Source organism: Dermacentor andersoni, chromosome 1 (genome assembly GCF_023375885.2).
Source record: "Dermacentor andersoni chromosome 1, qqDerAnde1_hic_scaffold, whole genome shotgun sequence".
In the NCBI taxonomy this organism is placed as follows: Eukaryota; Metazoa; Arthropoda; class Arachnida; order Ixodida; family Ixodidae; genus Dermacentor; species Dermacentor andersoni.
This window is the reverse complement of record NC_092814.1, coordinates 219,287,881-219,314,659: the sequence shown is the minus strand read 5'-3', so window position 1 is coordinate 219,314,659 and position 26,779 is coordinate 219,287,881. Positions and strand designations below refer to the sequence as shown.

The 26,779-nt window shown below is 46.3% G+C and overlaps 1 protein-coding gene across 4 annotated transcripts in view; it reads right to left on the bottom strand.

The window, feature by feature from the left end:
* Positions 1-8,522, bottom strand: part of INPP5E (Inositol-3-phosphate synthase) — a 61,450-nt gene extending 52,928 nt beyond the window's left edge. Inside the window, exons 1-3 of one of the 4 annotated variants that reach the window (XM_055063441.2) lie at positions 8,254-8,509; positions 7,251-7,924; positions 6,276-6,396 (exon numbers count right to left, since the gene is read on the bottom strand). In XM_055063441.2, coding sequence (XP_054919416.1) covers positions 6,276-6,396; positions 7,251-7,891 — 762 coding nt within the window. In that variant the 5' untranslated portion in view covers positions 7,892-7,924; positions 8,254-8,509. Of the gene's footprint in view, positions 1-6,275; positions 6,397-7,250 lie in introns of all 4 variants that reach the window. The other 3 variants (XM_055063442.2, XM_055063444.2, XM_055063443.2) reach the window with 3 other exon arrangements.
* Positions 8,523-26,779: the final 18,257 nt, after the last annotated feature.

Sequence of the window (26,779 nt, the reverse complement as noted above, 5' to 3'; positions counted from 1 at the left end):
GATCGAGACATTGCCTCAGATCCACAACGTAGGTGTATGTAGTCTTGATTTAGTCGCAAGTGTTCTTTTGTCCAAAGTTCTTTTAGAACTGTAAGTGGTCCCGGCACGTGCCTTCCATATATCAACTCGAATGGCAAGAAGACCAGACTTGCTTGAGGCACCCCTCTATACATAAACAGGAGCAGTGCAAGAAAATGGTCCCAAGCCTTGTTCATGACACAACTGGAGCAGCACTTGTACGAGTGGGCCATTAATGTATCGAATTGTTCCTCTGTGCATGGGATGGTATGACGGAGAGCTCACACGTTTCATTGTGAGAAACACATTAATTTCCGTCATCGTGGTAGAGGTGAAACAGGATGCTTCATCGCATAGAATCTCTCGGGGAAAACCAATCCGAGAGAACATTTCTGCCAATCCTTCGGCTATTGAGGTTGCGTCAATGGAGGGTAAAGGAACAGCCTCCAGGTATCTTGTGGACAAATCAATCAGCATATACTGGTTTCCTTTACATGAGACAGGAGATAGTAGGCCAATAATGTTCACAGCTACTCGTTCGAAAGGCGTGTCTATCAGCGGCATGCGTCCCAATGGTGCTTTCCCAGTGTTCCTTCAGGAATAGTCCGTTGGCAAACATCGCACAAACGTACTCGTGGACTACTTCTTGCACTCCGGGCCAGTAAAAGGATGCAAGGACTTGGTCCATTGTCTTTTTGATGTCCTGGTGACATATTGTTTTCATGTGCTAGAGATAGCACCTGGGCTCACAGACACTTCGGTACCACGGCTTGCTGCACTGATTTACCCGGACAAAGCTGAGAAGTCCTATACAAGGCGCCTTCGCTGTAAAAGAATGTCTGAGTTGTGTTTTTTCTCCTCGACAGCGTCTTCCCAACTTTTCCTCTACATCCATTAGAGATTTGTCCCTTCCTTGTTCAGCACAAAATGTAGGTTTTGACACTTGCAAAGAGTTGAGGCCTACTTTCCGGTCTCCCCTGGCAGTCTGTGCCCTGAAAACAGACGAAGCCACCCAATGTGGATTCATCTCGTCAACGGATGCATTCCTGGCTGGAGATGTCAAAAGGCCTGAAGGCGAAATCTTCCACTTGCCGTCTGGATTCGTTGGTTGACGCACCCCAGGGTCATTTCCAATGATAACATCGTACAACAGACTTGCCAAGTACTTAGCTACCATGGTACCTGAACAATACGGTGAATTAATTTCCACTTGAGCTTCTGTGACCTCGATAGCCTGGCCATCCGCCAGTAGCATTATTGCTGTTGAGCCCGTAAAAGCAGCATCGGGTATGAGAGCACAGCGCACCATAATGGTGTTGCTGCCAGTGTCCTGTAGTACGGAAACCACTTGGACGAAACGTTCACCACTCTAGAGTGGCATGTCGTGGGTTGGTAACGGCAGGTCCGCTGCATCCCTCTGTTAGTTACAATGTAAAGCACACGAGAATTCTTGTTTTCCAACTTTGTTTTCTGGCGACATACAACAGGCTGCAGTAGAACTTGCGGCGCTTTTCTTTCAGCAGTCCCGCGAGTCATCATGTCCTAGCCGTTGACAATAGTCGCAGTAAGGCTTCTTCGAGTTCACGTTACAGTCAGACGGCTTGTGTCCCTTCTTATTGCAGAGAAAGCACTTGGTTTGGTTTCTTTCTTCAATTTATTCGTCCTCTCTCGTGTAGCGGTCTTCTGTCTTCTCCTCGAATGTGAGTAAATTGTTTTGCCGCTGTGCTTCCAAGAAATGAGCAGCGGTTTCTGCGATTGTCTGCACTATTCTGCAATTTCTTTCATGCAAGAACAGCACTAACCAGCTATGGCAGTTATTCATGAACTGCTTTGCAACAACTAAGTCATGAACCACATCAAAAGTCTTTCCTATGCTGGAGAGTTCGACCCACCCGTAAAATAAGCTAAATAGTCTGGCAGCGTACTGCTTACCAGTCTCTCCATCTTGGGGCTTGCTGTCACGAAAGTTTTCACGGTAGCTATCCGCTGTAAACCTGAAACAATGTAGCAAATGCTAGTTTGGTCTTGTCATAGTTGAGAGTCCTCCGGAGACAACCGACCAAACACTCTCAACGCTTTGCTGTCGAGACATAGGCTGAAAGCTGTAGCCCATTTCTCTTTTGGCCAACCCTGTCCGGTGGCTACTCATTCAAACCATTTCAGATATGTGTCCAAGTCATCGCGGGTTTCGTTGAAAAGAGCGATCAGGTTGTGCGGATTTACGAATATCAAGGATTCTGCCTGGCTGCTTACAAGCGACAGAGACATATTTGTGTGGCTGTCTGTTCCACCCAACAGCAAAATCCTTTCCTCGTGCTCTGGACGATCCTTTGCTGCCTTACGTTCCGCTACACGTTCGTCACGCGCCCTTCTCTGTTCCTCATCAATCCACTCTTTCAGTTATGGACCGACAAGACCCATGCGTTCAGCTAACACGCTAAGCTCGTGGGTACTAATTTTGTATCTACTTGAAGCACACTTGTGTCGCAACTGGCTTTGTCCTGTCACCGCGGATGCCAATTTGTTATGTCAGGTTCTTGGGAAAATATAGTGCACTCAAGGGCAGCCTTGGTGTGAATAATAGACAGGGCCGTTTGTACACAAAATGCAGTCTTTTCACACTACTCTCATACAACTGATTAAGCTATATTTATAACACATGCAAAGGCACTCAGAAAAAAAAAACAGCGTTATAGCTGGCAGAATCATATAAACAGGGTGCGATCAAAGCTGTAGACTCACTCTAAATGTTTCTCTACTACGCCCATTAACAATGTGATAAGACACAGAGTCACAGTTATAACCACGGGTTCACTGGGAATAATTGTATCAGCCCAGACGTCGAGGCAGTTGCCGAGAATGCAGCAGTAGATGAACCACAGGGCTTCTTGTAAACGCTGGCCTCAATGCGATGCTTGGTAGTCGCAACCAGCACGGTCAATGAGCGGGCCCCAGCTGCATTCTCCAGGAGACGTCCGTAGGGCCGGGTGCTGAATCAGCGCTTATGGATGGTTGGTGCACAGGTTGTATCCGCGCCCTTCAAAATGCGTCGGTCGAACTGGGGCGCGGGAGCAGCACTCAGCAACGGTCAGCAGGCGCCAGGTTGTAGGGAAGGCCCGGGTACTCGAGTCTGACCGGCCACCCGGCTCCATCCACTTGGCTCAGTTTGTCCCCGGAACAGTGCGGTCCATTGGAATAGTAGGGCTGCCTCCTGGCTATGCCTAGGCGCGCTTTTCTTTTCCCCACTCCACGAACTGGCACCGGCTCCTTCTCGCCAGTCTAACCCAGCCTCCGCAGCACACGATCTCCTCTGCCTTCTCTTCTCCCTTTTTTTTTTCATTTGCCGCCACCTATTTTTCTGGGCTGTGGCTTCTTCCTTCTTTGGCTTATGTTGCATTTGTCAAGGAAGTCTCACAACACAAGCACGTCAAGCGCATGTCACAATCGCCTGCTGTGTTTGTGAATGGAAGATGGTGGTTTCAATGGTTAAACACCAGAAGAAAGGTGGACGTACCTGTTCAAGTCGTCAATTGCTTCTTCTTCCCGGAATAATGCTTCGTCTGCTTCACCACGGATGTCACTAGATGAAGACAGGATTTCCTTGAGGCACGCAAAGCAGTGCCAGCAGAGCTCGTCAGTATCACGAATATCCTCAGACTCTGGCAGTAGCTTCCGCAGGGAGGCAACATCCAAAACGTATTCGAAACGGCAAATTTTTTTTTGTTTAGAATCTTCTTCTTTTGAACGCATAAATGATTGTCATTGAATACTTGAACCGAGCTATGAATCACATGCATCACGTGTAGCGAACAGCTAGACTAAGTCGAAAGGTTTATACTGAACAGCACCGCACTACTTCTGTCACTTTTTCCGCACCGCTGTCGTTACTGAGCCTCCAGAATGTCCCACGGTTTCATGTTTTATGAAGAAAGTCGTCTAAAGCTTTTCACTGTGGAAATGTGTAGGCAACGCTCGTTATCAAAGGACAATGTCCATCTGGTGCCACTAGTGACCTCTGCTGTTCTCGGTGTGGGAAAGTGCGTCAGCAATGTGCTGACAAAGCATAATAAGTTAGGCAGCCTTTGGCTCAGTCATGCCGCACTGCACTTTTTCAGACAGCTGAAACACAGAGGTGAAGGTTGAGGTAAGACAGGAAGACGTTATCTCTGAGTGACATGGAAAACATGTGATAATGGGAAGCGAAATAAATGGCTCGGGAAATAACTCAGTTAAGTTTTTGGAAAGGCACAGTGCTAGTTGCACGTGGTGGTGCCGAAGGAGGTTCCAGTATCCATTACAGGTGGGGGATGCAAAGCAGGCAGTGAAGCAGTACCTCTATAATGGCGCACCTGCTGATTATGGAAGCACTCCGTTGCTTACGGATTAGCCTGCCTTGGCACTGCTTACAGGTGATTTACTGTGTACATCAGGCGGGTTGGCGAAGTCAGCAACAACATGCACTTGCAGTGTCTCGCATGCTGCTGACAAGCGAATAATGGAGGCGTAAGTGCGATGCCCACAGAGGTTCTATGCTGCAAAATCAGTACGCATTAGCACTTTAGAGGGCGGCAGCTCCCCACCCCCGCACAACTAGACACAAATAAAACCTGACAATACATTTTCGTTGAAAACAAGCTGCCAGAGCGAAGTTCTGAAGCAGCAAAGAAATTTGAACTAGATTTGCATACAATGCAAACTGACAGACAACCAGCAAAGGTACTGTAGCAAGCACACTCAACATGGGCCACTTTGACCCATTATATTTTGTGAATAAAGCAAATGAGGAAACATTATCACACCCACGTTTTGCCAGACATAAGCAGACTTTCATTCCAAATTTTTGCAAAAACTGGAATCGGAGTTCCATTTTTATTTTATTTTTTGAAAATGAGTGTTATTGAAAGGACTTATTTAACTTTTTTTTTTCTCTTGTGCTTCACGAAGGAAGATATTCAGCATAAATTTTGCAGAGAACATTCTATGTTCGACACCTTTTTCAAGTTTCTGTGTGAAATAGAAAACCTGCCAAGATGCAACAAGTTACAAAACCTTTCTAATTCGGGCCATATTTGGAATTTTTGTTACATTTTTTTCCTTTGTGGACAGCATAAAAAAATGCATGGAACTAATTTACTGTGAAGTGTATTAAAATGAGCAGTAATTTTTTAGACGTTTTTTTGTTTGCATTTAATTCGGCAGTGAAATATGGAAATATTGTGGTAAGCAATAGGACTCGCGCTGCCACCTTCAAATATTTTTTGGGTTTGCTGGGAATGCTTTTCGGGAATAAAATCTTCGTTTCCATGCAGTTTGAATATTTCTACGTGACAAAAAAAAATAACAGAAGAAAAGAAAAAAAAGCGGCCAGAATAAAAATATCAAGCGGACAAGCATGTTCGATCTTTCGTGGAATCCCCCCTTAGAATTTTTTGAAGAGTTACAGTTTGCTCATTACCTTGAAAAATAAATAATACACAGGATTCAAATGCATATATACTTTACTAAGTTACTTTTACTGAAGTGAATGAAAATATTACTTTTATCTGAGTGCCTGCAAAAAATTGTGGTTTACTACAGCTCTTCTCACATGGCAGCACTTAGGAAGTTATGCATGAAGTCCTCCATAACAGTAATATGCAAAGGCAAATTTTTTTTTATTAGAAAAACAATATACCAGCAACAAGCATCAAGACAGTTGCTCGACACAAATATTTTAGAAGATATTCCATTTTGGTGTTAGTTTCTTCCATGACATGAAAACCTATGAAATATTCCAGAAGCCCTATCATATGAACACCCTTACATACAGCGGCTGTGGCAGAAGCCAGTAGCACACCCTTTATCTGTACAGTGACCAGATGCCCTTGCTTGAGATTTCCTAAATTTATTAATGCTCTAAAAACAAGGTTTCTGTAATTACAAAACGTTTCAATAACCAAGAAAATAAATGTTGCTATTCTTCTGTAACTATTTGCAAAACATTTTTGTAGGAGTTCGTCTAAGAATTTTCACAGATTTACTAGTATAACACACCACGCATTGCACAAAGGATGTTTTAAAAGTAACACAACTCAACTGCTTGAAAGGGATTGCTAGAACATCCACAATTTTAAAGAATTTGGATTGAAAGCAACCCCAACAAATGGAACACAGCAATTGAATTTCAATGAGCTCTGAACCACCAATGACATAGTTTTGCACAGAAATACAAGTTCTCTGTTCACAAAGTGGGAAAAAAAAGAACTGTATGAACTTACCAATCCATTCATGTTCCATGTAGCCACAAATACATTGACTTTTCTGTCAGGAAAGTAACGATTTAGTTCTTCTTCACCAAGCAGTGAACCCTTGCCACTGACATTTCCAACCAAGTAGCTCCTGGAGATGCAGCAAGACAGCAACTTTCAGACAGTGAATAATTTGCTTTTTTGCTATAGCTTGAATCAATATTTGTGCTGCAACAGCCACCATTCACAACTCTTTATAAAGGTAATTCCAATACATGTACATTTCTACATTTACACAGAGGGGCTGCTGGTACAGCACACATACTAACACACTGATTTTAAAAAAGTGGCAATGAGAAAGGCACAATATAAAGGATAGCAATGCTGTTGCCAAAAGATTTTAAGATACACATGCAATACATTAAACGAAATACAGTTAACTACAATCCACAAACTAAACATAACATTATTATTCTCGTCAATCAAGTTTCATTTAACAAAAAAAAACTTGGCCACAATGAGTACAACAGGATTGTGTTTGTTCCTTTGAAAAAGAAGCTACAAGTCTTGTGCAACGATTTGATTGTTTCAAGCCTTGAATAAAAGTTAACTGGAAAAGCACAACTAAAGAGAAACTGCATGTTGAATATGACATCATACATGACACCTGCTGCTGCAATGTACAATAGTTGCACTAGACAGAACCAGGGCATAATGACTTTTTATTGGCACTGTGAAAGCACCTTTACACTGAATAGCCAGTCCTCCCACTCAAAAAAAAAAAAAAAAAATCGCTTCACAGAGAAGCAAGTGCCTATCACATGTATTCAGACACTTAAATAATTTATCATTATTAAAGAGAAAGTCTAAATTTATCTGTGCACAAGCATGACAACTGATCACATGCGGAATTTAGCATAGCAGAACAAACACGGCATAGTTACTAAAGCAAGCCGTTTTTGCGCAATCTAAAGCAAATTTGAAAATTTAGTGTAGAACACAAACCTCAGGCGAGCATCCTTAGTTGAAATTTTGGGGAGAACACTTGGCTGATCCGGGGGAAAGTCAACACTGTCCTGAAATTCTGACATTCCTGTAACTGTCCAAGAATGATGCAGCTTCTTCACCTCAGTAACACAGCGTGTTGATACTGTCGATGACTCGGTTTTTGCTAGGGCAGGCAGCTGATGAGGTTTGTTCACATAACTACCATTAGTTCCACAACTGAGGGACTTGAGGCTGCCTGTGCTCACGCAACTGGTCTGACGTAGCAGTTGTTCCGTTGCAAAACTAAGAGGTCGATTCAAGCTGGTGGACGATGGGCACTTGACAAGACTAGAAAGACGAACCAATTCCATCTTAGGTGTCGACGATGGTGTCTGTGTGTCGGAAGAGCAGTTCTTTTCTGCCAAAGAGCGGGGTGCAAGCTCAAAGGCTTCGTCATCTGACGACGAGCTTGCGCTTCCGTGTGTTAGCGAAGCTGTAACAGAGTTGTTGTGTACTAGACGGAGCTCCTCAAGAGGCGTTTTTATAACAGGAAGACTTTGACTCTTCTTCGTGCCGCCTTTAATTCTTTCCTTTCGGTAAGTCAGACGGGATGGCCGTTTGGGAGGGTCATCTTTTCCGGCTGCCTGGAATCGATCCATTCAGGTATGCAGTTTTTATCTGCAATTACATGTCTGCAAAGAGAGGAGGATAAAGCCTGATGACGTGAGCTTCGATATGCAGTATGCATATCCAGTGCAAAAATTTTAAAGCAAGATATTTATTGGTATAATGCACAAGCTATACCCAATACCGGTAGCTTTAGTTCTTGAATGCGGTCACTGCACTACACAGCAGCACGAAGTCCACAAGTTCATTAAGTATGAACGTTTGCTTGACGATGTTAACAGCGCCGTTTTAAAACGAAATAAACAATGCGGACAAAGTCCCAGATAAGAAACGAAAGCAAACCAGTAAAAAGAGCATTGCGGGAAAAGTTTAACCTGCGTTGGACGCAACGTACCGAATTAAATGCCAAGGGCACTGTTGAAACGTCCAAAGCCCAAATACAACGGATTGGTATATTATTCACTTTTATGCTGTTAGAGTCGACGCGAGCAGTAAACAATCAATCAACAGACACGCGAAAAACGGCAAAGACTGACGATACCACCACAGAATACCTATACCACGGACGAAACAAAAGTGACTCACGTGAACAGACAAAACAAACGTGATGCGCCAGCGATAGCGCCAATGATGCCCGTACGCAGTTGCAATCGATTGCACTGCAGTACTAAATAAATTCAACGCAAATATAATCGCGCAAGCTTAAAGTTTACTCGCATAAATATTTTATCATATGCATTCTTATTCAATTAAGATACCTAGGCACAAAGTGAATGGATGGCCGCCAGCTACGCCTACTGGGCGGAAAGTTTGAGCGTGTTGCGAGTGAGACGGACTGCGTACACCTTCACATAACAGTCATTTCACGTTTGAGGTACAGCCTCTTTTCGGACTGTTACAAACAAGAAAGCCTTGCGCTGCCATTTTTCCTAAGTCACCTTTTGTCGGACACCGGTAAACGTCAATTTTTTCCATTTAATGACGCAGTAGATGGGCCTGTTTCCGCCAGCTGAACAGTGCCTACGTGGGAGACGCCCGCTACGCTAAAAAAGACGCGCGCAGGACCAGAATAAAGTATTCCAGTCCAGTTACGGGAAAGTTGTAAGAATACGAAGAAGGGTCAATTCTTTTTAAATGTTTACTTACGCTGCATGAGTGAGCCCACCCAGCCCAATTACAGCGATGTGGTTAATGCATCCGTAATAATATTGCGGCCTTTGCCGGGAAGAAAAACCGGTACCAGGGAGGATGGGGTTCGTGTTTATCGTGAAAAGTGCTGTTTGCCAAAATACGAACAGAATGAAAACAAAAAATGAAATGGCGATACGCCGATTACAAACTTTGCGTCACGGATATTTTTTTCAAACCATGAATGACAACCTGCAACCTGACGTCTTTCTAAAACATGCAAAGCAGCGTCCTTCGCCCTCTGCTTTTCCTCATTTTCATTAAGGACATACCCACTGTTAGATACGGGGCCATTTCCTGAGCCTACTTCGAATTCCCCAGACCACATCGAATCGCACCACCGCTAATTAAGGAGAGCAGAAGCACGGATGCCACATTCCTGAGGCACGACACGTGCAAACAGGTTGGCGGACCCCACTTCGTGTGCAGCCGGTGGAGCTATTCACTGCTTGGCTCTTCCCGAAAGTGAAGGGAAGGGACTCTTCCGTCCTGGCACTGTTGCTGGTAAAGTGGGTCCCGAAGAAAGACGGCTGTAATGCGCCGTGACAACCTGGCGGCGTCGCCCCCTTCCCTCTATGGTGATGGCGCATTGCAAGTCAGCAAGGCAACACCCCAGGGAGAAGGAAGCCCTAGGACAAACACCCGAGCAGCGACTCTCCTCGCCGGGTGTGACTCCATCGCACGGGCGCCTACCATTGGCTGAAAATGGCGTCACCTGAGCGGGCTCTCCCATTGGCCGAACGTGACGTGTCTTATCGACACCGAAGGGCTTGAAAGACGCAGACCGGGAGCAGCAGAAGAGCATTCCTAAGAGCATTCCTAGAGCATTCCTGGATTCATCTCTCTCGAACTTCTTGCGACGGGCCGCAGCGTCCGAGTTGCTGCCGGCCCGTAATGACTCTACGACTGTTAATTGACTCTCACTGTAAATAATGTAAATAAACCTCCCAAGTGTTTCATCCCAAAGTCCTCCTCAACTCCTACACCACTAAGTTATCATCCCAAATAAAACGTTTCGCTGACTGCCTAATATATCGTGCAATAAATATAACCACGACCATTTAATCTTGCAGAACGACCTTGACCTTGTAAGTCGCTGGTGCAGTACATGGCAGATGACCCTGAGCTCTGACAAATGTAAGGTCATGTCGTTCTCGCGCAAATGTTCCAACTCTAACTTCTCCAATACTATAAATAAAACAATTATCCTTCCGGAATTATCGTATAAGTAAGTACCTTGTAATTAATCTTACGCCTGCTTTTTCGTGGAATGCTCACATAACGTCTATGTGCGCGAAAGCATGCAAACCTTTGGGTTATTTGCGGCGAAACTTGCAAAATTCCCCGGCTTGTTTGCAAATTGGCATACCAAACTTTTGTCAACCCACAATTAGAATTTGCTTCTTTTATTAGGTCTCCGCATTAAAAGTACTTCAATTCCATGCTGGAATCAATCTAAAATCGAGCAGCACGTTACATGGCCGTAACTACGACAGGATTTGTAGTGTAATATGGATAGGACGGGATATTTCCCTCCGGTAGTTAAAAATTCGACGCACAATAAATCTTCTTTTGCCTTTTAGATAGATACGTTCATGACAATCGGCCCCATTTACTACTCATCCAAGCTTCCAAGCGCATGTCTAGTCGCCTAGCAGTAACCATAGTATCTCGCGCACCTTCGGTAATATACGGTCATTTTGCTCATCAGCAATGTCTCGTGCCATAAAAATCTGGAACAGTCTTCCTGATAACGTTATCTCTTTATCAAATCGTGATGCCTTTCGTGAAAAACTGCAATTGCTTTTTCGCTAATAATGTATAATGATGTTCGCGAGTTACTTTCTATGTTTTTCTTCTCTGCTGATTGTATAGTTCGATGTTTTCAAATGTAAGCACAGGAATCGTCCCTTTTCTATATATACGTCTGTTTTTGTCTGATAATGTAATCACTGTTATTTGCTCTCTTGGTAACATTTTGCGTTGTACCCCCTTACTCAATGCCCTAAGTTAATAGGCCTGTAAAGTACAATAAACATACATACATACATACATACATACATACATACATACATACATACATACATACATACATACATACATACATACATGCATACATACATACATACATACATACATACATACATACATACATACCAGAGGCGTAGCCAGGGGGGGGGCTTATGGGGCTTCAGCCCCCCCCCCCCTTGAAATTTTTTCGTGCTGTTCATGCACCGCCCACCCAAGCAATCCGCGGTGCCGGAAATCATTCTGAATTTTCTCTAGAATGTCTTTTTTAACGCTCCAAAAGACATTTCAGCGCGAACCTTGCGAACTCGGGCTGGATTTCGCGGCAGCGCCCATGCACCGGGAGTCACATAACACAAGCAGCCCCATCCGAGCACAAAGTTTCATGGGCGTTTTGATGGCGAACGGGCTCGTCGCGGCATCGCGGGGAGGCCGCGGAATCTATGGGGCACATGAATGTCAATTCCAAAATTTTATGGGTAAAATCTCATAAACTCTTGATGTGAAAGGTGCATTGACATTTACAAAGTTGTGCTTTAGATTTTCAAATGCGGAACTTTGTGGGTTTAATGTTGTTATAAGCATTTGACGCCAAAGGTCTGCTCACTTTTCTAAAGTCTTTCATCGGAACATACAACGAGACAAGCCAAATCAACACACTAGCCGACAAGTTGACAAAGCACGCAGCGAGGTCCGATGAGACGAAGCGTTGTGGTGGTTCATTTGTGCCATCATGTCACATAAAAAAATATCAACATTTTTTTCACCTACGCCAAAACATCCATGTCAAGACACTAAAGCCACCGAAGGTAACTACGTTCTTAATTATTTCTTCTACTTTGACTTTTATTCGCGACGACAGATTGAGCCTCTTCAATTTTTTTGTCCTCGCTACCTTACCCACGGGCTCCCAGAGGCAGCCAGAGCGCATGCGTTTCTCTCGTGTTGCTCCGACCACCGCGCGGCGCACTTCGGTGCGCGTTCGCTTTTCTCTGGCCGAGTGGATTTTCGCCTGGCAGAGTTTTGGGCACTTTCTGGCTAGCAGACGAGAAAAAGAAACTATCGTCGCTCGCCGCCATCACTGTGGGGACTCGACGAATTGCACCGCGTTCGCTTGAGCGCAACCTCTCCGGAAAGTCTTGTCTCGCCAGTGTAGGATACCGAGCAGTATGCGTATGGTTCTCGGTGGACCAAGCGTCTCACGGTTTCTTCGATATTCTTTCGGTAGCCACATTAAGTGCCCAAAGTAGGCATTCGATAGTGGCCAACATACTTTGCGCTTTTTCATTTCGGTGGTGTCCTTAGCCCAATATTGTTCAATATCATACTGGTGGGCCTTGCAGACGAGCTACCTGAAACAGCGCGTATCAGTACGTACGCGGATGATATCTGTATTTGGTCATCTGGGGTCACACGTCCACAAGTGCGTGCAAGGCTCCAACGTGCGGCTACCATAACGGCGAAGTACTTGCGCCGTAGAGGCCTGCAACTCTCAGCAACTAAGTGTGCAGTCATGGCATTCACGCGCAAATCAATGTCACATTATCCAATCGTTGTCGACGGAACGGCGCTCCCTTTAGTCACCCACCAGAGATATCTTGGCGTGATAATAGACCGCAGTCTTTCTTGGACCAAACATTTACTGCGCTTAGGGCTAAACTGACCAACTTCATACACGTTCTTCGTGTAATATCAGGACTGAGATGGGGCCCCTCTGAGCGAAGTTTGCTCCAAGTGTACCAGGCACTTTTTGTGGGCTACATACGCTACAGCATGCCTGTGTTATCTAACATGGGGTCATCTTGTATACGCACGCTGGAGAGCCTTCAGGCACAAGCACTACGGATATGTCTTGGCTTGCCACGCTGCACGTCAACTAAGGGCACAATAGCGGAAGCACGGGCTTGTCCTATCGACATATACAGGTCTTGTGAACCTGTGCGAACCTATCTTCGCCTGCTAACCAGACACTCACACCATCCACTGTCAACACTTCCAAGCACCAACCTTGACTGTGCTTTTTCTAAAGCTATTGCATGTCACGCAAGCATTGTACCTGCAAGATTCCAGGCCACCGACATCCCCGCGACACCTCCATGGACATTGCCAAGACCACTAGTGAGGCTTCAGATACCCGGAATTAGGAAGAAATCTCACGTTTGCTCCATTGGCTTGAAGCAGCTCACCCTGTCCCATATATTTACATTATATAGTGGGACTGTACAAGTATATACCGATGGTTCGGTCACGCCATCTGCCACAACGGCCGCATTTGTCATCCCACAACTTGGAATTACTCAACGATTTCGATTAGACCACAAATCGACATCTACGACTGCGGAACTTGCTGGAATACGGGAGGCTGTCCGTTTTATGAGAACGCAGACACCCCATAAATGGATGATATTGTGCGATGCGAAATCAGCGCTACAGGCGCTAAAATACTTTTTAAAGAAAGGACCATACTATCTGTTCGTGCTGGAAATCGTCGAACTTTATCACAGTGCCGAGTTAAGTGGCCACGTGATCACCTTTCAATGGGTGCCTAGCCATTGTGGTGTTTTTGGTGATGAACTCACTGACGGTGAGGCAAGATCGGCCTCCTCTTCCTCTGATGAAATACGGATTGCCTACTCGCGACCTGACACCAACTCCATGATCAAGGCACTCATGCAGGACCTTACAAAGGCTTACAGAGCCCACTCTGATAACATTCACAGACGTCTACATACGATTGACCCAGGCGGTAAATTCTGTTTGCCCCCGAAGCTTACACGGAGCAAAACATCATTGCTACACAGGATTCGGCTCCGCGTTGCTTTCACCCGTCGCTACGCACACCTCAGCGGCCAATCGAACAGCCCTCATTGTGTACACTGCCAGATGCCCGAAACACTGCAACACGTACTTTGCGACTGCCCAGCATAAATGCTGGAGCGAAGGACGTTAGACAGTTTCCTAGCCAGCGTTGGCAGACAACTACTGTCGGAGGAAGCTATCCTCGGCCCATGGCCTGACGCTGCAATTTCAATGCGTGCAACAAAAGTATTGTTGAAGTTCCTACAGGACACCAAGCTCGACGAGCGGCCCTAGCGAGGCAACTGTCTCATGTACATAAGCACTCACCACTTCTCTTATCATCATCATCCATCCCAATACTTTCACTCCCCTTCCCTCTTCCCCAGTGCAGAGTAGCAGACTAGAGCGCACTAGCTCAGGTCGACCTCTGTCTTTCCTATCAATAAATTCTATTCATTCATTCATTTCGGTGCCCCGGCCCCACAAAAGAAAAAAAAAAGACATTGTTGTGGCACAGCGAATTGTCGTATGATGAAAGTTCGATTTTTTTACTTCTTTTGCAGACATTAATGGGCCATGGGACGCTTCACTTGCCGGATAGTCTTATTATATAGTATTGCGATAGCTATTATGTGGACACTCCAGGCGCATTCCTGCTGTCGCCGTCGGCCTCGTGTTTCGTATAAAGTCCAACGGCGATAACATCGTGACCGTGCGCCGCATGCTGTATGTGCGAGGGAAAGCGTAGGGAGGAGGATTGGGGGCTGGAATGGGTGAGACGACGATAGTGGCTCAGTCTTGTGTGCGCAAAGGAGAAAAACGGGGAGCAAGCGCGCCGCCTTCCGTCGGGCGCGATACATCGGGGGGGAGTGGATGGAATGGGGGTGGGATCTAGGATTCTGTGAATCTCTGATTGCGCAACATGTTTATTTGCCTTGTTTGACGCATTGTATACCCTGACTTTTTTTAGATACGTAGATTTATTGGAGATTTATACGTATATTTAAATATTTTGTTGTGGGGTTTTGTGTATACGTGCAGTGAACTTTGTTTCCAGTGACACTTTTTTGCCTTTTATCAAGCTGTACATTCGCATTTGTATATTCCATTGCATCTTCGCATATATAATGTACGAAGGTGAGTAAAATGAAAGTGAGCCAACCCACCCCGCGCAATAATTGTTCGGTCCATTATCTGCGAGGCATGCACGTGACACAGAGGCATCTCTCTATTACAATAGTGACGCGCAGGTGCGAGTATCAAGGTTATTTAATGCTCTCATACACTGGGTAGAACATGGTTGCGCGACATAATGGACGCTCTAGAAGTTGAGCAGCGTGTTGCCCTGAGGTTTTTGACAGCTGAAAGTATTTCCCAAAAAGAAATTAGTTGCCGTATGGCTGCCGTGTGCGTTGAACATTGCATTTCATTGGCCACTGTGAAGCATTCGAGCAAACGTTTCAAAGAAGGACGTGAAAGTTGCAAAGACGATCCAAGGCAGGGCCAAAGCCATCGTGGAATCACCCTAACAAAATTGCAAAGGTTGATGAGCTGATGAGACAAGAACGGAGGATGAGCATCGATGAACAGGCAGAGCGTGTGAACATCAGTCACGGTTCGGTTCACGGCATAATTCATGAACATCTCGGTTATCCGCTCTTGTTTGCGCAATGGTTGCCCAAGATGTTGAACTACCGCCAGAAGACGGAGAAGTTCAGCGTTGCCTTGACTTATCTGATCCGGTATCATAATAAGGGTGACGACTTCTTGTCCCCAGTTGTGATCGGGGACAAACCATGGTGCCACTTATACGAGCCTGAAACACGACAGCAAAACTTACAGTAAAAACATTCGAATTCACCACCCCCCAAAAAGGAAAGGCCGTCATTTCCGCCGGTATGGTGTTGACGTTTTTTTCCGATCGTCAGGGGCCATTACTGATAGAATTTGCTAAATCTTGAGAGCCTATCAATTTGTTTCGTTATTGTAAAACGCCAGATCGGCTGCGTGTTACAATCAATAACAAACTACGTGGAAAATTGACGAATGGGGTCATCTTGTTCCACGATAATGCCATCCCCACGTCGCTCATGTAGTTAATACAAAACTGGCAATGTTCAAGTGGGAAACGCTGCAACATCAGCCATACAGCCCAGACCTGTCACCTTGGGACTTCCACATTTTGGAGCATTTGAAAAAACAGCTCAAGCGAACCATATTCGTGTCGGACGATGACGTCAAAGAGTCAGTAGCAGACTTTTTGAAGCAGCAACCCAAGGAATATAATGAGACGGGAATCACGCGACTCGTTAGACAACGGGACAAATGTCTAAATGATCATGGAGACTACTTTTAAACAAGGTACCCCGTTTGTTATATATTCGCATTGGCTGACTTTCATTTGACTCGCCCTCGTTTATTTTGCAGAACTCCTGCCTTTTAGGCGTGCTCTCTGTTGCGGCTATAATTTCGGTGCAATTACTCACGATACACGACCGGTGACAGCTGCTCCTGCGTAATACATTGGAACAAATGACAGCGTCATAGAGATTTTTCACTGGCCGTTGCATATGTACAAGAATCTAAATAAGGTTCTTGAATGACAAAGTTTCATTACAATATTTCTCCTCAGCTTGTTAATTTCATGGCCTTTACATTTTTCATATCAGCGGCGTGGACTGCCTTGCTGGTTTCGAACTGATATAGTTCTAAAGTTCGTGTGATATTTTATTTACTTATTAAATAGAGAGAAAAAACATGGAAGCATTGATATCGGTTATTTTGGGCACAATTTTTGGCACATACAAGTATATTCTTTTATGAATTTTACTTGTTTTGACAGTGCGTAGCATTCAAGAATTCCTTTGGAGCATCTTTAGCAATGACAATGCAGTTATTATTCATCTATTTGATCCTCAGACAAATTGTTTAAAGGGGCCCTGAACCACTCTTTATCGAAGTGGGGAAAGACATTTGAAGTGAAGATAGGCTATTTCAGAACCACTTTGCCCCAAAAAGTACTTCAATGCGTTCAGCAGAAGCGAAATTATCGGCAACCAAACGCGGCCTCAGCTGTGCTCCCCTTCCTCCTCCGATGCCTTGCGCTGCGAAAGCTACGGCGGAGAAGTCACCGTGGCGCGCATTTCAAATTTCCGATTTCGTGCCTATGCCGTGCTAAACGTAAGCCAAACGCGGCTGTCCTCAGAGAGCCGTAGTGGGCTTAGCCACTGGAATCGTGGCGGCACCTCACGGCGGCCGCGGTGTAGCCGAGCGCAGCGACCAATAGCAGCCACGTATTGGAGTGTGCTTTATGGCGAAACAAAGCAGACAGAAAAGAGCAAGGATCATGGGGTTTTTGAAACGAGAGCGTTTGAGAAAAAGGTGACTTCGCGCTCCGCTTGCGAGCTCCACGAACCGCGTGCGACACTAGAACTTGTCTTAGATGTTCACAACAGCGTATGCTACCCGCGGACTATGTTATTTCACCAAGCCCGAGGGGTGATTCAGGGCCCATTTAAGAGGAAGCTTTAGCTCGAGCCCAACTCCCACGCGGCCTATTCAAATACACGTAAAACGCAGAAACGCTTTTCTGTGATAACCCCCGGATCGCTTTTAAATAAATTTGTTGCATTTGAGAGAGAAAGTTGAATTCTAGCGTCTGTTGGAAGCGGAATTTCTATTTAGGGCCTGAACAGGTTTTAAATATTTTGAAAAACTCGAAAGCTCAAAAAAAAAAAAAAATAGGAGCACGACGTTTACAAACTAGTAGCTTTGCATCAAGCACACATGTCGCTGTTAAGTAAACGGCATCTATTATAACAGTCAAAGTGGACAAATTTGGTGTGTCAATTCGTATCTTACGTGAATTGGTTACGTTGTGTACAAGGATTCTGCGAAAGCCGTATTTCCATAATGCTAAATTTCTTGAGATTCACGTGTAACATAGAATTTTGTCCGCTGTAGATGTACTATTAGGTGCAATTCACAGAATTGTGATATCATTTTTCATTGCTGAGTTACATAATTTTAAACTTGATAGTTTAGATTTCTGAAAATTTGCGATTTTGGTGAACTTTCAATGAACAATTGACAACCTAAATGAAAAATTCGAAACAGCAGTCACTAGAATTTAAGTTTTTATTTTAAATGCAACAAACCTCGTCAAATTTGGTGCATTGGTTGCCGAGAAAAACGAATTCTCCTTCTACATGTATTTAGATACGAGTACCCGAGCTAGAGCTTCCTCTCAAGGAGGAGGCCGAGCTGCAATGTGAGCGCCCCCCCCCCCCCCCCCCCCCCGAACGAAATTTCTGGCTACGCCACTGCCCCGCAGCGCGGCCGCCGGTTGTCCATTGTCTTGCGTCTTGAACGGCGCGTGGTAAGGGGTCTCCGGAGACGTTCCCTCGGCAACTCCCCCGCTCATAGCAGATCAGGTCGGCGGTGGCGGGTTTAGTAACAATAGTTGGTCCGCCGATCGCGTTTAGTCACAACGGCGCCGAGGCTAGAGCGTAACGGTGGCTTTCCAAGAAAAGTTGACGCCGCTGTCGCAACTGCCTGGCAAAACTTGCACCTCAGCGGGCCGTTCTTAACAGCGCCTCCATGGCCCGGAAAATTTGGACTGTCCAGCGCTAACAACCTCTGGGCAGGAAGAGAACGGCTGGTGGCCAGGGGCCCGGGTGATGCCTTGGCTCGCAGCGACCACTTGTGTAATGATGTCACCACCCCAAAACATTCAGCAAGGACAAACAACTGCAAAACGAACCCCACAACACGGCTCTGCGCCGAGATGACGCACCTTAGATCTCACTTTAGACCCGCTAGGCTTCAATGAAAACATAAGTGCAGAAACAAAAAATGCTGCATTTCGCTATGCCAACTTTTTTTAAAAGCAATTTCGTGCTGACAAATTCAGCAATCATAGAGGGAATCCTGCTAAATGAGAGGGGATCTTCTTGGCTTAACAAAATTAACACTAGTAACCCTAAAATTTAGGCGGGACCCTCAAACGCAGAATTCAAATTAGCCTGCTCAAACCATCCGCATTGCTATGCAACTTTCCCTTCTTATATCTAACGGAGAAGTTGTATTCTTGGAGAGTGAGGCTCCATCGGAGCAAGCGGCCATTTATGTGTGACATTTGATTGAGCCACGTCAGAGGACAGTGGTCGGTCTCGAAGATGAACTTCGCTCTGTACAAGTAACACGACAACTTCTGGGCGGCCCAAACTAAACAAGCGCATTCCTTCTCAGAAGCGCTGTAGGCTTCCTCTCTTACATTTAGTTTATGGCTGGCATAGAGGATAGGATGCTCCTCGTTATCGTCGCCGACCTGACTAAGTACCACGCCCATACCTCTGTCGCTTGCGTCGCATTGAACTATGAATTCCTTTGTGTAGTCTGGCGCGCGAAGCAAAGGACGAGAAACCAATAGCGTTTTCAAACTTTGGAAAGCGTTCTCTTTGTCCTTATCCCAGTGTACGCTACTCGGTGCTCCCTTTCGGAGGGCGTCCGTTAATGGACTGCCATTTGCGAGTAATTCGGGATGTACCGTTGATAGTACCCCACAAGTCCCAAAAATGAACGAAGGTCTGTTTCCGTGCGCGGCTCAGAAAATTCTCCAATCGTAGCTATTTTCAGCTCGGCCGGCCGTCTCGTGCCCTGGCCGATAACATGGCCCAGATAAGTAAGTAACCTGTGAACAACCAAATCTACACTTTTCCGCTTTCATCGTTAAGCCGGTTTCCCTCAACCGTGAGAACACCTGTCTGAGCTGCGATACGTGTTGTTCCCAGCTGTCCGAAAAAATTGCCACATCATCAAGATATGGCAAGGCGAACTCCTGCAAGTCTCCTAGGACAATATTAATTAATTTAGAGAAGCTAAACGGCGCGTTCTTCAGCCCGAAGCTGAGTGCGAGAGGGCGAAAAGTGCCTACAGGTGAGATGAATGCGGCATAGCGGCTGGCACTTTCTGAAAGGGGAGCTTGCCAGTACCCCCACACGAGATCTATAGTGGAAATGTATTTAGCAGCGCTAACTCTTTCGATTCGTTCCTCAATGTTGGGTATCGGTACAGCTGATCCCTAGTGATGGCATTTAACTTCCTGTAGTCAACACATGGACGAGGGTCCTTGTAAGTGGTTTATATACCAGTATTAGCGGTGACGTGTAGTCACTCTCAGCGGGTTCAATAACTCCCAACTCTAGCATGTGCTGTATCTCTGCCTCCATAATCTCTCTCTGTCTTGGAGACACCCTGTAAGGCTTTGATCTTACGGGTTCGGTTGATGTCAGCTCTATTTCATGCGTTATTAGTTCGGTTCTACCTGGCCGATCACTGAACCTGTCGAGATATTCCCCTAACACCACTTTTAGCTCATCTAGCTGCTCGGGTCTTAGAGCGTGCGAGCTTACCGAATGGTTTACTACTTCTTCTAGGCCCATTTCAGAGTTGGAGGCCGCCCTATACTCCTTAAACTTGGTACTAGTGCGATCCTGCTCTTTGATAGTATAGTTAACGACTCCGTTCCGCTCTATATACGGCTTCATCAAATTGCAGTGATATATCCTCACCTCCTTCCTGCGACCGGGAATTTACAGAGCACAGTTAGTATCTAAAAGTTTGTGCAACACTTTAACTGGCCCGTCCCAGTGAACTTTAAGCTTGTTCTTTCTTGAAGGTTTGGGGATCATTACCTGGTCTCCGGCGTTAAACGTACGAAGCCTCGCATTCTTGTCGTAATAGAATTTGGCGTTCTTTTGCGCCACTCCCATGTTCTTTTCGACTCGCTCTTGGGTTGCGCTTATAGCCGTTCCAGCAGATTTAGCACGTATTCAACCACTGTTGGACTCTCTCCTCTTTCCTCCCACATCTCTCTTAACATTCTCAGTGGAGAACGGAGTGTCCTCCAATACACTAGTTCTGCTGGCGAGAACCCTGTCGCTTCATGTGGAACCGTTCGCAAAGCAAACAAAGCTGCCGGCATGCAGTTCTCCCAGTCATCCTTGTGCTCGTAACAGAGCGCACGCAAAACTCGCTTAAGCACTGAGTGCCACCTCTATACACTGTTTGACTGAAGGTGATAGACGAAAGTGTGTATTAACTTTACCCCGCACTTTTGCAAGAATGTGGAAGTCAGTGCGCTGGTGAATACTGACCCTTTATCCGCCTGAATTTCGGCTGGAAACCCAACTCGCGCAAATACTGTCAAAAGCGCGTCTACTACTTCGGTGGAGCTGAGCTCTTTCAGAGGGATTACTTCTGGAAACTTTGTAGCCGGACACAGCATGGTAAACAAGTACCTGTAACCCGATTTTGTTTTTGGTAGAGGCCCTACTGTGTCTATCACAAGTCGTCTGAAAGGTTCTGTTATTAAGGGCACTACCTTTAGTGGAGCTTTCCAGGTCTCTCCTGGTTTACCCGAGCGCTGGCAGGCGTCGCATGATCTTACAAAGTTTTCTACGTCTTTGAAACAGCCAGGCCAGTAGTATTCCATAAGCAGTCTTTCCTTTGATTTGTTTATGCCTAGGTGGCCGCACCACCCATTTCCATGACAGACTCATAAGGTCCTCCCTGTACTTAGTAGGTACGACTAACTGATCTAAAATCCTACCCTTTCGATCTCTGTAGTGCCGATACAACAATCCTCCGCTCTCATGTATCGTCACGTTACGCCTAGCAATACCTTCTTTAGCTGTGTGGTGTAATTTAGCTAAGCTGTCATCATTCTTTTGCTCGGCTGCCAGTGACTCTCTGTCCACACGTAAGAGCTGATCAAAGATCTTTGAGGCCGGTGATAATAACGACCCTGTCTCGCTTGCGAGTACGTCAGCTTGCTCCTCCTGCAGGCGTGAACTTTGACAGTCTAGTGATACGCTCTCATTGAGCTGGTCAGCTGGCAGGCTTTCCTCGACTGTTTTTTTGTCCCTCGGGCCTAGCTCGGATTCGGGTATTGAAGTTATCCCTTTTTCTGCTTCCGCTGGAGCAGCTTGTGCATGTCCATCCGAAAGCGGCGCGATTTTACGAGCTTGGCCTCGCGTCAATGCCTGTACTACGCCCTCTCCCAGTTTAAGCCCTTTTTCGCGCAGTAACTGATTCGAACGATTCGAAAAAATGTAAGGGTACTGCAGTGACAAAAATTTGGAAACTGCAGCCTGGGTCACTAGCTCCCCGAATGGTCCACTGATTTTGACTTTGGCCATGGGCAGACACACGCTGTGTTCTTCTACAACCTGTTTGATCCATGCTACTTCTCCAGTGAAGTCTTCTACCGTCACGTAAAACGGATGGACAATGTCCATCGTGGCGGCACTGTCTCTTAGCGCCCTGCATGGTTTGCCATTAACTTGCAGGTCGTGAAGATATGGGCTTAAAAGTTCCATATTCTCGTCTTTTCCATCTACGTAGGAAAAAACTACGCTAGGCTTTCCGCAGTTCACAGCGATATGTCCCAGTTTGTGGCACTTATAGCAGTGGATCGGTCTAAAGATTTGAATTTTCTTTTCTGCTCTTTTTGTACAGTTTCGCCGTTAGGCTTCTCCTCGCTCTTTTCTGCGGGCTTTTCCTCCACGTCTACAGGCTCCGATCGTATAGTCTGCGAACCCCTTTTAAACGGAAATGGTTTCCGCGGTCCATTTCGACCGTCCCAATTACCGTCCTCGGCGTTCAGCTTTCTACGCGTCGCGTACTCTTCGGCTAATTCCGCCGCCCTTTCCACAGTCTTTACATTTCCTCTGTTTTGCACCCACAGCTTCACAGATGGTGGGATGCTTTTGTAAAACTGCTCTAGACACATGCATTCAATGATCCTGTCTCGGGCCCTATAACGTAAAACTATTCCAATATGTTTCTATTCCAATACCCCGACGTCAAATTTGCGTAACCACCGACGCAAGCACCGGGCGGTCACCCGCAGGGTTGTCTGAACAGACCAATCAAACGCTCTCCTCGTTCATAGGAGGTCACTTTTGTTTGCTTGAAAAACGAATAACATCGCCTACGCTGAGCGGGTTGTCGTATCTAATTGACTGACAAGAAGCGAGGAGAACGCTCAAGTGGAGAGGGATTCACTGAGGCAGAGCCAGTGCACTGAAAATCGTTAACCGGATGAAGAGGGTGGTGCCGGCGTCTGCAATTGGTCGGCTTTCCCTTACTAAGCTTGTGGTGGCTGGTCGAAAATCACGGCGGCATGCAACGGAAGCTTAAGAATGACGCTAAAACTGACCCTTAGCAAAGAAGAGTTGGCTAAATGAGGTGGTAAACGTGCCGAAAGGGCTCGAAAACGTTACACGGCCACGCAAGAAGTTTTATTATACGCAAATACACCCGTGCTCTCCGGCAGGTACGAGTAGCCAGCGTCTCAGCGATCGGCGGCAGCCATCTTTTATTCCTTTCGGAACGGGGCAGCCTGCGGCTATTCCGACGAAAATTCAGTTTTTTTCGGCATATTAATGCATCTTTATCGCGTACACGTCACTTTGACGCGGTGAGGTTGTGCGGTTTTGTGACGTCGCGTGACAGGCAGGTGAAGTGGGTGCAGCCCGAAAACTTTTTACCAATAGCCGAGGGCTAATGGCGAAAAGGGGTCGAATCAGAAATAACTGTTTTTCTTTTTTCTGTCAAATCATGCATAATCAGTGTGTACATATCATATCAGATGGGGAGGTATCGCGGTTTTCGTGATGTCGCGTGACAGACAGGTGAAGTGGGCGTGGTCGAAAAAAGTTTTTGACCAATCGTGGAGGGCTGATAGCAGAATTGGAATAGAAAAGTTTGGAATAGTTTTACGTTATAGAGCCCCTGCTCTCGTACGCTTCCGCGCTTTTCAGCCACTCGACTAGGTTTGCCTTTAAGCTATATGCAAACTCCGGATACCCCTCGCTATCTTTCCGTCGCTATCGTCCAACCCTCGTGTACCCGAGCACACGAGGGTTGGACCCTCCCGCGTGTAGCCGTGCGCGGCTTAGCCGTGTCTGGGGAAAAGGGGATCCTGGGGGTTGAGCTGAAGCTGGGTGTTTGGACCTTTAAGGCCCCCCGGCGGAGGCAACACACCTCTTTGGCCTCTGCTTCACATAGACGGCACCCCCGGACTGACCCACCCGGGGGAAATCGGCAGTTGCCTCTTCCTGTCCCCCTCTCCACTCTTCGTCTTTCTCTCTCACTTTGAATCTTTCCTGTCTTCTACTCACTTCAGTTTACTTCTCATTTTCCAGGCAGCAAGGGTTAACCGTGTGTATCTACCCAACCTTGGGTGCATATATTAGGTTATAGCGGCGTTGTATAGCTGACGTATACAGGTATGTTCCTAACCTCGTAGCGTCCCCTTGTTGGGCTCGGTGGTGGGTGGCTACCATCGCCGCTGAATATTCCAAGAATACATGGCAAATGCATTCCCCCCCCCCCCCCCCCCTGCAGATCGTCTTATCAAAAGAAGGCGCACCGAAGCAATTTTTGATTTCACTTTGAAAACCAACGCAGAAACGTTCCCACGCTACCATGTGATCCACAGTGAAGGATCTCTGCCAATGAGAAAACTATCGCCATTCCTAATAGCAAAATGCCTAGTAGAAAAAATCGGAAAGCAATACAAAGCTTCAAAGATGTCAAGTGGGGACCTCCTCCTTGAACTCAAAACCAAAGACCAAGTTGCAAAGCTCGCTGATCTAACCAGTGTCGGTAACATCAAAGTCACAATCTCAGCACACCGTTCTCTCAACACAAGCAGAGGTTGTCAGATTCGTCGGACGGTCCTACCGCTGTCAACCAGATGTAGGAGTCGTCGGACTATCTCGCCGCTGCCACCATTTGAAGGAGATGAAGGTCGTAGACAGGAACTCGGTGAACAGGATTTATTTACATATTAACAGTTTAAGCAGGATACATTGGCAGACTAGCGTGACTCCCATATGGAGCCCGCAAAACTAACATACAGCAAACAGTTTACGAGCACACAGCTCACTAGTACATTTCTAGTATGACAGAGCACTCAGCTCCCGACAACGATCACGACACGAGCACCCCCTAGCAGCCGGCAAACGCTGCTTATAAGCTCTCCGCTTGACGTCATAGTTCGACGTCATCGTTCGGCGGGGACGGAGCAGGAATGGTCGGGAAGGTTCGTCCAAGCATTGTAAACTTGCCGCCGCCCCGCACTATCGTTTACGCCCAAACACACGCAAACACACAGGTGCGAACCCATACACACAAAGGCTCCGGAGTCGACGACCGAGGGCTTCGTAGAACTGTGCTCCGTCTCGGGTGGTGCGGCCAAGTACCAATTTCCTGAGTTGGTCGTGCGCCACGTGGCTGCCGGTCATCCGCAGTTCTCGGTACCGCCCAGCTTTCAGTGCCGACGTCAGAGGGCTTCGTAGAACTGCTTTGTCCCGGGTGGCTCGGCCAAGTACCAATTTCCGGAGTTGATCGCGCGCCACGTGGCTGCCTGCCGACCGCAGTACTCGGAAGAGCTCCCTGTCTGGTGGGCTTGGAACATGTGCAGCGGGCTGAAAGCTGGCCCGTACGGCCATTCTTAACAAGGTGTAATATCAGAAGAAGATTTCTTAAACCTAAGCGATGAAGAACTCCTGGAAGGTTTCCAAGAACAAAATGTAATCAAAGTTCAAAGAATAACTCTCCGAAGAAATGACGAACAAATCCCGACCAAACACGTTATACTTACCTTTGGTACCAGTATTGTACCTACTACACTTGACGCAGGCTATCTTAAGATCAACGTAAGACCGTATATCCCAAACCCGAGGCGGTGTTTCAAGTGCCAGAGATTCGGACATGCATCGCAATCATGCAGAGGTAAATCGACATGTGCAAAGTGTAGTGCCAATGACCATCAGTCGGAAAACTGTAATGCTGCTCCACACTGTACAAACTGCAAAGGAGATCATCCAGCATATTCACGATCTTGCCCTTACTGGAAGAAAGAGAAAGAGCGGTGCGGTGCGGTGCCAGTGCGGTGCGACAGGGGACAGCACCGCAGTGGTCTCAGGAGTCTACAGGGACCGCAGTCAGTGGCCCAGTAGTAACTCCATCCGTCCCCTTGGTGGCAGCAGCCAGTCCTGCTCCATCATCATCATCACAGACTGGCCTGTAGACCCCGGTTCCGCAGGGCCCCAGGCTAAATCGAACTCCCAGGCCTGAGACGCGCGTCTCAGCGCCTGGTTCTCGATCATCCAGCGCCTCGGAGAAGGTTATGAATGTCGACACCAAAACTCCGGCGTCATTGACGCCAAAACATCAGCGCTCTCTGGAGCGCACTAAGAAAGACAAGCTCACAATAACTACGCGAACGAAGGGACCGGTAACCTGAACGGTTACCGTTCTTCCAATAGCACATTTCCACTAACAAATGTCACCTACAGTTACTTAGTACATATATGTAAATTACCATTCTCAATTCTGCCACTATGGCTTTTATCGTGCATTGGAATTGTAGAGGACTGATTCGCAATTTAGGTGACATTAAGAACATAACAAGTAACTTTTCGCCAATCGCATTTTGCCTACAAGAAACAAACTTAGGCCCTAAACACAGTCATCATTCTATCCTACAAAACAACCACCATTTGCTCACTATATATTCCACCCCACACACATTTTACTATCAAAGACTTAGAAAATCTAACAGATCAGTTACCGGAGCCATTTGTCTTGGTAGGAGATTTTAACGCTCATTGTACTCTTTGGGGCAGTGTCAAAACTGACCAAAGAGGGCAACTCGTTGAAGATTTTATTCTGTCAAACGATATCTGTCTTTTAAACTCAGGTGCGCCAACTTATTTCTCACCGACTTCTCGCACATTTAGTTGTTTAGATTTAGCTTTTTGTTCACCCTCTCTTCTTACTGATTTAAATGGGAAGCTCTCGACACGTCATATGGTAGCGACCACTTACCC